Source organism: Mus pahari, unplaced genomic scaffold (genome assembly GCF_900095145.1).
Source record: "Mus pahari unplaced genomic scaffold, PAHARI_EIJ_v1.1 scaffold_12238_1, whole genome shotgun sequence".
NCBI classification, from domain to species: Eukaryota; Metazoa; Chordata; class Mammalia; order Rodentia; family Muridae; genus Mus; species Mus pahari.
Genome location: NW_018392777.1, coordinates 1 through 14,146, shown reverse-complemented (window position 1 = coordinate 14,146; position 14,146 = coordinate 1). Strand labels below are relative to the sequence as shown.

The 14,146-nt window shown below is 42.9% G+C and overlaps 1 protein-coding gene across 3 annotated transcripts; it reads left to right on the top strand.

Moving 5' to 3' along the window:
* The first annotated feature begins 1,913 nt into the window (after nt 1-1,913).
* Nucleotides 1,914-5,787, top strand: LOC110315167 (PRAME family member 8-like). Of its 3 annotated transcripts, none has more exons than XM_021189295.1 (3): nt 1,914-2,200; nt 3,820-4,407; nt 5,220-5,787. In XM_021189295.1, exons 1-3 carry the CDS (start codon nt 1,914-1,916, stop codon nt 5,785-5,787), a joined length of 1,443 nt encoding a protein of 480 aa, XP_021044954.1. The 3 variants fall into 3 exon arrangements, with proteins under 3 accessions (XP_021044954.1, XP_021044952.1, XP_021044955.1); XM_021189293.1 differs by having other exon boundaries at nt 3,817-4,407; XM_021189296.1 differs by lacking the exon at nt 3,820-4,407.
* Nucleotides 5,788-14,146: the final 8,359 nt, after the last annotated feature.

Below are 14,146 nucleotides of genomic sequence, written 5' to 3'. Positions count from 1 at the left end.
AAGGGAGGGGTGAGCAGAGAGGTACATAAAGGCTTCAGNGGAGCCAGAGCACACACTCAGAGAACAGCAGCCTGGATAACTGCCTTGTTTGGACAGCACTCAGAGACGGATCTACAGTGTTCAGAACTAGTAGGTAATGATATTCCCCTGGGTCAGGCTGTTTGATGTAGAGACCTTTAGACTCCAACATATGACAAAACAAAAATGTAAATTTCAATCTCCTTAGAGGAACACATTGAACATGTGGGACTTAATTCCAACTGAAGTTTAAGCTTCATCACAAATGTATATGTTAAGCACTTGATTTCATTTTTATGGATGATTTTTTAAAGAGAGTTCTTTCTATTTTTGTTTAAGCTCTCCTAGGCATGGCCATGTGGCTCTGGGTAGGCTGAAAAGCAAGAACCTCCTTACTCATAAGCCTCCTCAGTGCTAAGATTCCTGGCACGTTCCCTCACATTTCCATTCACTCAAATGCTTGTGTTTGTTTTTGTGAGTCACTGTCTCACACTGGAGACCTGGAGACCATGTATCTTTGAACACCTTTAACTCACAATAGCTGCAGTTACACTTGGAGTAACTACTCAATGTCTTACCTTAGGATTTACCTTACATAACTTTCCCTTAGCCTTGATTTTTTGATATGGTCTGCATTGAGGACCCAGGAAACCCTGAAAATTACAGGAACCCATTGTCAGCACCATACTTAGTGGGTCAATATTGATCCAAGACACAAGGCTTGTTTGTGTGTGTGTGTGTGTGTGTGTGTGTTTATTGTTTCCGTGATTGTTGTTGGTTACATTTTTGTTTTGTTGGTTGTTTTGTTGTTTTTTTCTTTTTTCTAGTTTTTGTTGATAATTTAATTACATTTGAATTGTTGTTCTCTTTCCCAGTCTTCCCTTTGCAAGCCACCTACAATCCTCTATCCAATTTGACTCTAAGATAACACTCACTTACACACACAGAGTGTCCCCATAACCCATCTAGCATCCAAATTCCCAGGGGCAACAAGCCTCCACAGGATCAAGCATCTCTACTCCCATGTTTATCAGATAATTCAATCATGAGCTACATATTTATCCAGAGCCATGGATGCACATACTTTGGGTGGTGGCTTCATCCATCAGAGCTCTAAGGGGTCAAGTTAGTGGATATTGTTGTTCTTCATATGGGGTTTCAATGTCCTTCACCTCTTCTGTTCTTCCCTAAGCCTTCCATTGGGTTCCCCTGGCTCAATCCAATGGTTCCCTATAAGTATCTGTAGTTGTCTTACATGCTGGCACAGCCTCTCAGAGAACAGCCATACCAGGCTCCTGTCGGTAAGCACATCTTGGCATCAGCTATAGTGTTGGACATTGGTGTCTGCTGATGGGATGGATCCCAGGGTAGGCAGTCTCTNGATGGTCTTTCCTTCAATCTCTGATTCATTTTTTGTCTATGTTTTTCATTAGATGTGAACATTTCTAGGTTAAAAATTTTAAGATGTGTGACTGGGCCCTTCCCTCAACTGGGGACCATGCCTATCCATTGAGGCTGGTCTCTTAAGGTTCTATCTCCCTTGTGCTGCACATTTTGGCTCGGGCCATCCTTATTAATTCCTATGAGTCTTGTCAATTCAATATTTATTTCATGCTATCATTTTTTTAAGAGTGGGCCACAAACAAAATTTTTGATCCAAAAATTAGATACCCATTTGGGTGATAGAGAGGCTGCCATTATGCCAGTGTGAGGGACTGTCTTTCCATCACCACTTTAGGATGAAGAGGTAAATTGATGTTTCTACCATTGCATGAGCAGTAAGTCACAAGCTTAGTGGTTGATGTGATGGTGAGGAAGTTTTATAAACTTTGTTGAAATGTATATTCATTTCTGACTCCTTCCCCAGGATCCTTCTGATTGGAGACGTTTAGAAGATGAGTGTTCATACCCCACCCACACTCCAGAAGCTGGCAATTCAGACTCTGGTGAGAGAGGAGGCTCTAGGAATNTCCGATCTGGAGGAGCTGGCCCATGTACTCTTCCCAGCAGTGTTCAAGGAGGCCTTCGATGGCAGACACACCAAGCTCATAAAGGCATTGGTGATAGCCTGGCCTTTCAGCTGTCTCCCTGTGGGGGCACTGATGAAGACTCCTGACCTGGAAACGTTGCAGGCTGTGCTAGATGGAGTAGACATTCGTCAAACAAGAGGGTTTCACCCCAGGTAAGCAATTTCCTAGTACTGTAGGAGGGAGCAGAAGGAGTACACATTAGACATTGTGAGGGAGATTAGCTTTGTCATAAGTGGATCAGGGGCTTCTGATGGCATCATCAGGCAGGAATACAGGGTTCTTGACAGCTACTGTTTACCTGTACTGAGGACATTTGTATGTGGGTTAGATTTTTTTCTTTAAATTATTTTATTAGATATTTTTTTCATTTACATTTCAAATACTATCCCGAATGTCCCCTATACCCTCCCACCACCCTGCTCCCTACCCACCCAGTCCTACTTCTTGGCCCTGGCATTCCCCTCTGTGAGGCATATAATGTCTCCAAGTCCAAGGGGCCTCTCCTCCCAATGATGGCTGACTAGGACATCTTCTGCTACATATGCAGCTAGAGACACGAACTCTGGGGGTTCTGGTTAGTTCATATTGTTGTTCCACCTTTAGTGTTGCAGACCCCTTCATCTCCTTGGGTACTTTCTCTAGCTCCTCCATTGGGGGCTGGGTGTTCCATCCAATAGCTGAATGTGGGCATCCACTTCTGTGCTTGTCAGGGACTGGCATAGCCTCACAAAAGGCTGCTGTATCAGGGTCCCTTCAGCAGAATCATTCTGGCATGTGCAATATTGTCTGGCTTTGGTGGCTGATGATGGAATGGATCCCCGGGTGGAGTAGTCTCTGGATAGTCCATCCTTTCGTCTTAGCTCCAAACTTTGTCTCTGTATTCCTTTTATGGGTATTTTGTTCCCTAGTGTATGGAGGAATGAAGTATCCACCCATTGGTCTTCCTGCTTGTTGGTTTTCTTCTGTTTAGTACATTGTATCTTGGTTATTCTAAGTTTCTGGGCTAATATCTGCTTATCAGTGAGTGCATATCAAGTGACTTCTTTTGTGATTGGGTTACCTACTAAGGATTATATCCTCCAGATACATCCATTTGCCCAAGAATTTCATAAATTCATTGTNTTTAATAGCTGAGTAGTACTCCATTGTGTAAATGTACCACATTTTCTGTATCCATTCTTCTATTGAGGGACATCTGGGTTCTTTCCAGCTTCGGGATATTATAAATAAGGCTGCTATGAACATACTGGAGCATGTGTCTTTATTACCAGTTGGAACATCTTCTGGATATATGCCCAGAAGAGGTATTGCTGGATCCTCTGGTAGTACTATGTCCAATTTTCTGAGGAACCGCTAGACTGACTTCCAAAGTGGTTGTACCAGCTTGCAATCCCACCAACAATGAAGGAGTGTTCCTCTTTCTCCACATCCTAGACAGCATCTGCTGTTACCTGAATTATTGATCTTAGCCATTCTGGATTAGATTCGGCTATGGACTAGAGTAAATGTGACCTCACAGTAGAATGAGCATATCCCTGACATCTCTCACGAACTAATAATATAAGTCAGGAGAAATAAAGTGTACCTTAGTGAAAGAAAAGTATTCCAGTGTACAGAAGCCCAGGGAAGCTTCTGTAGCATGCCTGAGTCCATCTTGGATATCAGGTCCTGAAATAACATATACTTTAGCAGGGAAGAGAGCCGAGTTTAGATATGTGTAGTAAACGCTAATTCAGGATCTGCCTACATTCATATGTTTCACCTGCAGGAGGAAAAAACTACAGTTTCTCGACCTGAGAAATGTGCACCATAACTTCTGGAATATATNGACTGATTCAGAGGACAGTGACTGTTCAGCACAGATCTTGGATGGAAAGCAAGCCATGAAGGTCCGTCCCAGATATGCACTGAGGCAGCGTCTGAAGGTCACAGTTGACCTGTGCATCAGGTCCAGCCTTGATGAAGCACAAGCATGGTTCTTGAAGTGGGCCCAGGAGAGAAAGGGCTCCATATATTTCTGCTGTACAAAGATGAAGATCTGGGATCCGCCAGTAAAAGTTCTCAAGCAGATCTTCCATGTTTTTGATCCAGAACACATCATAGAGTTAGAACTAAATACTGAATGGACTCTGTTAGAGTTGTCACATTTTGCTCCCTATTTTGGGCAGATGAGAAATCTTCGCAAAGTCTTCCTGGCACCCCTCCACAAGATCATCTTCCATTTGCCCAATAGAACAAAAGTTACTGAAGTCAAGTGCATCAACAAGTTTACTTCTCAGTTCTCCCGATTCAACTGTCTCCAGGATCTCTTCATGTTCTGCGTCCATTTTCTCAGATTCTGGATGAATCAGGTCCTAGGGTAAGAAAGAATGGAGAGCTGTTCAGCTATCAGAGCATATCTGTCCCCTTTCTTAAGGATTATGAGGACATGGAACCAGCCAGTCATTAGGAACAAATATTTAGAGACTCCAAATCTCAAAGTTAATGTCCTGGTTCCATGTATACTGACATATACGAGGGAAAATTTACAAGTTAAATCAGTGTCTCAAATGAGCAATAATGTAGCAGAAAAGTAATTTGTGATAAAGAGTAGGTCAGATATAGTAAGGATCAGTTGTAATTCTTCCTAGAATCATGGCCTCCAAATCAAATGGAAAGGGAAGAGGAATGGAAGTATGTAGTGAGGAGATGGGGGACTCACAAGCACAGGGTGAACAGGAGCTATATGCTCAGATCTGTTAGAAGAGCCTTCTATCATCACCCAGTTCCCATGGATTAAGTCTTTTGAACCCAAGTAGTGATGAATACAGGTGACAGGAGGTAGAGCTTGGGCTTTAAATGAGAACAAGCATGACTGCAGAGGGAATGATAGAATGCAGCCCACAGCAAATATTGAGATCCTCTCAGAATTTTCTTGAGATGGGATTTCTTCTGTGTGCTTTCTGCGATGAGGGGATGAGATGGTTTTCAGGTTTAGAGTGAGGCCAAGAGATAAACTGTGAGGTTGACATGACTGAGCAGTTTCGAACAGGAAGCATCATAGATGATGTCCTTGATCATTTAGTCAAACTGACCTTGGGGAACCTGATTCCTTCTACCACTCCGTATATCCCTGACAAACTTCTACAAGACCATTTGCCAGAACTAACCATCTGTCTCCTTTATCCCTAGGTGCCTGAGGACGCCCTTGAAGACACTCTCCATTACTTACTCTCAGATTTCACAGAGAGATTTGGATTCCTTCTCCTGCTGTCAGAGCCTCTATCAGCTAAAGCATCTGGAATTGAGAGGTGTGGTCTTAGTGGATTTTGATCTTATGCCTCTGAGAGATCTCCTCATGAAAGTGGTAGGCACTCTTGAGACTCTGNATTTGCAGGGATGTAGGATGAAGGACTCCCAGCTCAGTGTCCTCCTACCTGCACTCAAACAATGCTCTCAGATCTCCAATGTCAACTTCTACAACAATGACTTCTCTATTCCCATCCTGAAGGACCTTTTGCAGCACACAGCCAACTGGAACAAGATGAATGTGGAACAATACCCTGCCCCTCTGGAGTGCTATGATGAGTTTGCTCAAGTCTCTGTAGAAAGATTTGCCCAACATTGTCAGGAACTCATGGATACACTGAGGGCAATAAGGCAGCCCAAGAACAGCTCCTTTGCTACAGATATCTGCCACACCTGTGGGGAGCGCTGTGTGTTTCACCAGGTGTCCAGACTTTGTCGTTGCTGGCAGTAAATTGGGAAAGTTCTGGATTGGAATAAACAATAGACTTGGGACGAATCTCTCACCTGGGTAACTCAGAACATGTGGCTTCTGACACTGCTCAGATAGTTGGAAACTAAAGGATGATCAGTGACTGGTATCTTGGCAACTGAGCTTGACAGGGGGAACAGTTGGATGAACTGTGGGAACAGGGGGCTAGTGGAGACAGAAACAAAGCTTCGCAGTGTTACATGGCCTCTCCCCGGTCAGAATAACTTGATGCTTTTTTGTATACTTATAAACCTGGATGTTCTCTCAGTGTGGTCTTTGACTGTTACCAAACTCACTACCAAGTTCAGGGTCAGGAAGGTTCAATCGGTGGAGAAATGGAAAGACACTGGTAATTCATGAGTGAAGCAAAGATCTTGGTGAAATTAACATGTTACATTAAAATGAAAGCTTTTTTAACACTTTTTTCCCTCATCCTTTGCCTGGGCTACATGTACAACCTACCTGTGTGGTTGATTTGTTATGTGCACAAAACATTTAAACTAATATGAGCAACATAGACACACCTAGTATGAAGGAGGATTAAAAGGATCACAGACAATTAACATCTAGTACATTCAGACCACAAGGCACCTTGGATCCCTCAGAAATGCCTAAAGGGAAGAAGAAAACAGGGCAAAGAAAAATGGCTTTCGGTCTGGTTTTGTAATCTTGAACTTTTTGTCATGCTTTGATGAGAAGCCTACTGGAACCTCTATATTCATCTGTTATGCCACATGTCCCCAAAGCCTTATTCCAGTGAACTCCAAAACTCTATGAAGTACCCACATTTACCTAAAGGTATCCAGTAAAATGCAGGTCCATCTTCTCCATAAACCATTTATTGTACAAAACAATTGTATTTTAAGTCTTCAGTTTAATAAAAAGAACAGAGAAAAAATCTCACTTGGCCTTGTCATCACACCCCCTTTCTGTACAGTAACCTCTCAATAAAATAATTTATTACTCTGTATTTATTGAACACTTAGAACATGAGTTCTTTATTGAAATATTGTTATTGTGGGAATTGAACAGAGCATCTAAATGTAAATACTCTGCATCAATCACCCTCTGGAAAGAAGTCAAATTATACACATTGAAGCCAGGCATGACACAATTCACAATCTCGGGAAGGTGGATAGAGTTATCAGCTACGGTGGGAAACATATGAACTTCTAGGCTGGCCTACAGTACAGAGAAAGATAAAAACTAAACAACATACCTCTCTCAGGCTCATTCTTTCTGTCTTCCCCCACAACCTGTCTCCCTGTCTGAATATCCAGTTCCCTGACCTTGTACCTTAGGACCAGTGAACTCACCTAAGATTTTTCCACAATTAAAATACTTTCATATTCTTAAAACAAACAACCCATAGATTGAGAGAGATTCTTCACAGGTGAAGAGCACATGCTGCTTTTGCAGAGAACCAAAGTTCTGTTTCAGAGCTAATAGTCAGGTGGCTGTCCAATGGAACTCAGGCTTCAGGTGAAAGGACCACCTTTCTGTCCTCTGTGGATCCCACCTTTCACATGCACAAATCCACATAATACACATGTGGCTATTCAAACAGCCGAAGAAGGCTTTAAATAAAAAAGACTTAATTTCACAGAGGAATAAAAATGGCCCAATTAATTAAAATGGTGATGTTGATCAGTAGCAGTTGTTTGGCTCCGTGAAGAGAGCATGTGGAGTTTCAGGCATATCCTTTTAGCTCCATTGGTGAGCAATGGTGTAGGGTGCTCTGGGCTCCAGAATTTGACCTCTGGAACCATGGGTGAGTGAGCAGAAACTAGGAGGTCATCAATGTGAATTTATTTCTGTATGCATTTTATGTATATTCCTGTTCTATTTGCATGTATCCTTGCATGACAGAAAAAGGCATCAGAACCTTGTATAGATGGTTTCAGCTACCAGGTGGTTGTCTAGAACTGAACTCCAGTTGTCTGGAAGAGCAGACATGACTTCCTTAGTGAGGGATCATTCTTACTGGCCCATGTGTGACAATTGTAAACTCACTCATGGATATGGAATCACAAGGAATCAGGGTCTATTTTGCACAATAGCTTACGACTTTGACATTACCTTTAATTCATTACACTTCAAACGTTTTTTGTACATGTGTGTGTTGGTGGTTTGCTTGATTGTTTGCAGGTTTTAGTTAGTCACTATGTAGATCTGCCAACGCATTACCAATATCCTGAGTCATTCCAAGAATGGTCAGGATGTTCATGATTTCATAGAATGTTTACCTAGCCATTCACAGGATCTGTGAACCACATTAAACAGGGTGTGCTAATATGTAACAGTTAGTTCATCACCCTATAGGTTGAGAATTTAGAGTAGAAATTCAATACCATTCTATCTACTTGTCTAATCCCTAATATAAAAACTCAAGAAACTTCCCCTTGACAGGAAGCTAGAGTCCCTGAGCACTTTCCTTTTGATGTCTCTTGACTTCATCTTATCCCTGATCAGGAAAGGAATAAAAAGTGTGCAAAACAAGTAAACAAAATTCAAAACAATAAAAACACCTATATTATTACTATATTATGGACCTTAAGGGTATGTTGATAACAGCAGAAAAGAAACATTGTGCAGATGGAGAGAGATAAGAACTAAAATAAATATAACCATGCCTATTTATGTCTCAGGGAAATAGCTGACTGAAACAACATTCTTTGTATAATTGACATAGGCTAACTGTCAGTAATAAGTACATAATAACTATAGATACCAAGCTACACACCAATGTTCAGAACTTTATCTTATATCAAAATAAATCCATATTTCATGAGCATTTAGTGTAATTATAAGTGGCATATGAGAATTTATGTTGCTAATAGGTTTCAGGAAAACTTGTTTCTATTCAGTTTGTGGTGAGCCAAGGTTAAATGCTGACAGGTCTAGCTCCCTGTTCATCATTTCTTTTTGTTTTCATTAATTCATTTATGTATTCACTTTACCACCTGATTCCCTCCTGCCTTTCCTTTCCACCCAGTCCTACCCTCTGACTTTTCCCCTCATTTCCTTCCCCGGCTCTCCCCAGAGAAAGACAGGCACCATTCCCACCCCAACAGGTATCACTCCACTCTGACACATCAGGTTGCATCAAGACTAAATGCATCCTCTCCCTCTACAGCCAGACAAATCAGTCCAACAAGGGGAAAAGGTTCCAAAGGCAGAGAACAAAGTTCAAAAAGGGACGAACCCCAATCTCATTTTTGGGATATCCACATTAAGACCAAGCTTCACATCTGTTCCATATGTGTAGAAGGCCTAGGTCTAGCCCATGCTTGCTCTTTGGTTGGTAGTTTACTCTCTGTGAACCCCCAATGGGTCCACATGGCTTAGCTCTGTAGGTCTATTCTGGTATACTTGACCCCATTGTAAGACATTGACGACCCATAGCTACTAGCAACTTCTAAGTAAAGAACTTGGAGACACTGATCAATTCAAAAGCAAGAGAAATTTATTGTTCCAGTGTGCTGGCATTGTCCTGCACCTCAAGAAGTGGTGCCAATTCCACTGTGCCCATTTGGCCAGTTTTTATACACCAATTAGGCACAATATGATTGGTGGAACCGTATGACTTTTAAACTGATTTGTCCTTGGGGAATGAGGTGGCAAGATCTTGTCTGTAGGTAGCAAATGGATGGTCTGCCCTGAGGTTTTCCTGAGAAATATGGTCCAGAAAGGGAGGGGTGCCTACATGATCTCCTCTCTGTTCCAGGAAAAGATGTGTCTCTATGCTCTGGTGTATGGTGGGATCTGGTAAAAGCCTTGGGCTGAACTCTTCACCATCTGGTTCCCTCTATCCTTCCTCTGATTTTTCCACAAGACTCCCCGAGTTCTGCCTAATGTTTGTCTGTGGGTATCCATCTATTGCCATCAGGTGCTGGATAAAGCCACTCACAAGACAATTATGCAAGGCTTCTGTCCTTATGCATAACCAAGTATCATTGAGAGTGTCAGAGTTTAGCTCTCTTCCATGGGGTAGGTCTCAACTTTGGTTAATCATTGGTTGTTTATTCCGTCTATCTCTGTTTAATCTTTATCCCTGCATATCCTGTAGGCAGGGAAATTTTTGGATGGAGAGATTTGTGGGTTGGTTTGTGTCCCCCTCCCTCCATTGGAAATCCTGCCTGGCTAGAGGAGGTGGCTACTTCATCTCTTTATACCCATCTGCTGGGGTCTCAGCCAAGGTCACTCCCATATACTCCCAGCAGCCTGCTCCATCCCACGTCTCTGACTTGTCCCTGTAATGCTCCCACAGGATTGCTTTTCTACATCCCAAACCTCTCAACCCCACAGCCCCTCCCACCACACCTGACACCCCAGAATGTTCTTGTCCATGTGCCCTCTCCCATACAATTCCCTCTAATCAATCACTACGGATAGAAGTTTTATTTCCCCTTCTGAGTGAGATTCAATCACCTTACATTGGACGCTATTGTTACTTAGCTTGTTTGGGTGTTTGGATTGTAGCATGGCCATCTTGTACTCTATGAGTAATAACCCATGATCAGTGACTACATACCATGAAAGTTCTTCTAGGTCTGAGTTACCTCACTCAGAATGATATTTTCCAGTTCCACCCATTTGCCAGAAAATTACATAATATTCTTTATTTTTAATAGATGACAAGTATTCCATGACATAAGTATACAAGATATTCCTTAACAACTCTATGTTTGAGGGAGAGGTAGGTTGTTTCCACATTCTGCCTATTATGAATAAAGGTACTATGAATGTAGTTGAGCAAGTACCCAAGTATCTGGTACTGTGGGGAAGCATGTTTTGAGTATATCATCAGGAGTGGTATAACTGGGTTTTGAGGTAGAATTATTTGTGAGAAATACCCAGATTGAATTACAAATGTGGTATAAAAGTTGGCACACTCACGAGAAATGGAAGACTGTCTCCCTTACTCCACATCCTCACCAGCATGTACTCTTACTTGAGTTTTTGATCTTAGCTTTGCTGATGTTTATAGGATGTACCTTCAAAGAACTTTCAATCTGTATTCGAGGAAAGTTGAATATGTCTTGAATTGGTTCTTGACCATTAGAGATATCACTGTTGAAAATTCTTTGTTGAACTCTGTACCCAATTTTTCAATGGGGTATTTGGTTTGTAGATGACTGTCTGGTTCCTTGAGGTATTTATTTTGTTTGGATATCAGCACTCTGACAAATGAAAAGTTGGTAAAGATATTTTTTTCATTCTATAGGCTGCTGTTTTGACATACGAATACTGTCCTTTGTCTTCCAGAGGATTTTCTATTTAATGGGGCCCCTTTTGTTAATTGTTGAACTGAATGCCTGATCCATGAGTGTTCAGATCAGGAAGTCATCACCTTTTCCAATCTGTTCAAGAGCCCTGACATTACTAATGATATCCTGCAGGAACCTAGCACAACTGTCCTTGGAGAGGAATCACACAACCAGAGATGCAGAGACCTCCAATCAAACAGAGTTCAGGGAATTTTGTAGAAGAGGAGGAGGAGGGACTGATGGAGCCAGAGAAGTCAAGGACACCACAAGAAACCCTACAGAATGAAGCAACCTAGCCACAGGTGGGGTCACTGAGATTGAACATCCAACCAGAGGACTTTCATGACACAGACCTAGGCCCCTTGCGCATATTTAACCTTTCTGGAGCTAGGCCTTCATACAGCACTGAAACGACAGGACAAGGGGCTGTTACTGACTGTTGCCTAACTGTTGATAACTTTCCCTTACTTGGACAGCCTTGTCTAGCCTTAATCAAAAAAGATGCACTTGGATAAGCTAACATATATCCATCGGAGGTCTCCCCTTTTCTGCGGAGAATGGGAGGCAAGCAGTGGAAGAGGATAGGGAGTGAATGAGAGGGGAGGAAGTGACTGAGGGTACGCTATGAACTGTAAACTAATCACATGACATTTATGCTAGGCTTCTGTCCTTAAACATAACCAAGTATCATCAAGAGTGTCAGAGTTTGCCTCTCTTCCATGAGGTAGGTTTCAAGTTTGTACACTCAATGGTTGGATACTCTTTCAATCTCTGCACCAGCTTTTCAATTTTATATCTTGTAGGCAGGGAAAATTGTACATGGAAGCTTTTGTGGGTGGATTAGTGTCCCCCTCCCTCCACTGGAAATCCTGACTGGCTACAGGAGGTGGCCACTTCAGTCTCGATATGTCCAGTTAGTAGGATCTCAGCCAAGGTCACTCCCTTACCCTCCCAGCTGTCTGCCCCAACCCACGTCTCTGGCTTCTCCCTGAGACGCCCCCACATGGATGGCTTTTCTCTCTCCCAGTTCTTTGGAGACAGCTCTTCCCACCACACCTGATCACCAAAACTGTTCCTGTCCGCATACCTTCTCCCATAGAGTTCCCACTAATCAACCACTATTGACATGGATTTTATTTCCCCTTTTGAGTCAGATTCAGTCATCTTACTTGGGCCCTACTGTTACTTAGCTTCTTTGGGTATTTGGATTATAGTATAGATATCCTGTATTCTATGGGCAATATTCATTTATCACTGAGTACATACTATGCAAGTTCTTTTGGGTCTGGGTTACCTCTCTCACAATGATATTTTCCAGTTCTCTCCATTGGCCTGAAAAGTATAAAACATTCCTTATATTTAATAGTTGATTGGTATTTCATGGCATAAATGTACAAGATTTTCCTAATTCATTCTATGGGTCAGGGACAGGTGGGCTGCTTCCAGTTTCTAGTTATAATGGATAAATGTACTATGAATGTAGTTTAGCAAGTCTCCATGTGCTATGGGGGAACATATTTTGAATATATTCCCAGGAGTGGTATAACAGGGTCTTGAAGTAGAATTATTTCTGAGAAATACCCAGATTAATAACCAAATTTGTGGTACAAGATTGCACACTTTCCACAATGGTGGGATGGTGTCCCTAGCCCCACATCCTCATCAGCATGTGCTGTCACGTGAGTTTTGATCTTAGCCATGAGGATGGGTATGAGATGGAATCTCAGAGTCCTTTCTGTTTGCATTTGACTAGGAATGGTAAATATTTCTTTAAGTGCTTCTTGACCATTAGGGATTCCTCTGTTGAAAATTCTCTGTTGAACTCTGCACCCCTTTTTTAAAAGGTGTATTTGGTTTGTTAATGTCTAATTCCTTGAGGTATTTATACTGTTTGGATATCAGCACTCTGTCAAATATACAGTCAGTAAAGTTAATTTTCCATTCTTTAGGCTACATTTTGTCCTATTGATGCTGTCCTTTGTCTTACAGAGGATTTTCGGTTTCATGAAGCCCATTTATTGTTGATCTTAAAACCTGAGCTATGCGCCCAGGAGGGTTCTCACTGCCTGAGCTGGTAAGAGAGCCATCTTTGCCATCTTTGCTCCAGTGCATTACTGGGGAGAGGGAGGCCTGCAGAAGCTACACAACTTCTGGGAACGATCCCGTTTCTGGCTCCAGTCATCTGGCACCTTTCCGGCCCAAGGAGAGGTGTCCACCCAGGAGGAGTCTCAAGGCCTGAGCTGGTAGGAGAGCCATCTTTGCCCTGATGCACTGCCGTGGATAGGGCGGCCTGAAGAAGTGACACAGCTGCTGGGACAGACATCCAGCACCTTTCCTGCCAGCACCTTTCCTGCCAGAAGAGAGGTGTCCGCCGGGGATGGTTCTCACTATCTGAGATGGTAAGAGAGCCATCTTTGGCATCTTTGCTCCAGTGAGTTGCCTGGAGAGGGCAGCCTGCAGAAGCAACACAGCTTTTGGGAAAGATCCCATTTCTGTCTCTAGACATACGAACAGCTTCCCAGCTAGAGGAGAGGTGTCTGCCAAGGAGGGCTCTCACTGCCTGGGCTGTTTAGGGAGACATCTTTGCTCTGGTTCGCCTAGGCTCCAGTCTGCACTGGTGAGAGTGTGGACCACAGAAGCTACACAGCTTTGGGACAGACAGAAGCAACCTAGCTTCTGGGACAGACCATGTTTCGGGCTCCAGAAGTTTGGGCACCTTCCTCACCAGAGGAAAGGTGGCCACCTGTGAGGGCTCTGTCTGCAAGAGCAGGTGAGAGAGTCATATTGTATCCAGGGTACATCAGAGATTAGTCTGTGCAGGTGGGTGAATAAACTGCAAAGGCAATACACCTTCTGGGACAGGCCCTGTTTTGGGCCTACATCTTCAGCCAGGAGGGAGATCTGAATGTCAGGCCTCTGTGCACCTTCCCTGCTATAGGAGAGGTTGCCTTCAGAGAGTACTCTGACCACTGAGACTCAAGAGAGAGCTGGACTCCCAGGACTGCTGACAGAGGCTAACAGAATCACAGGAGGAACAAGCTCCAACCAGAGACAACTATAACAACTAACTC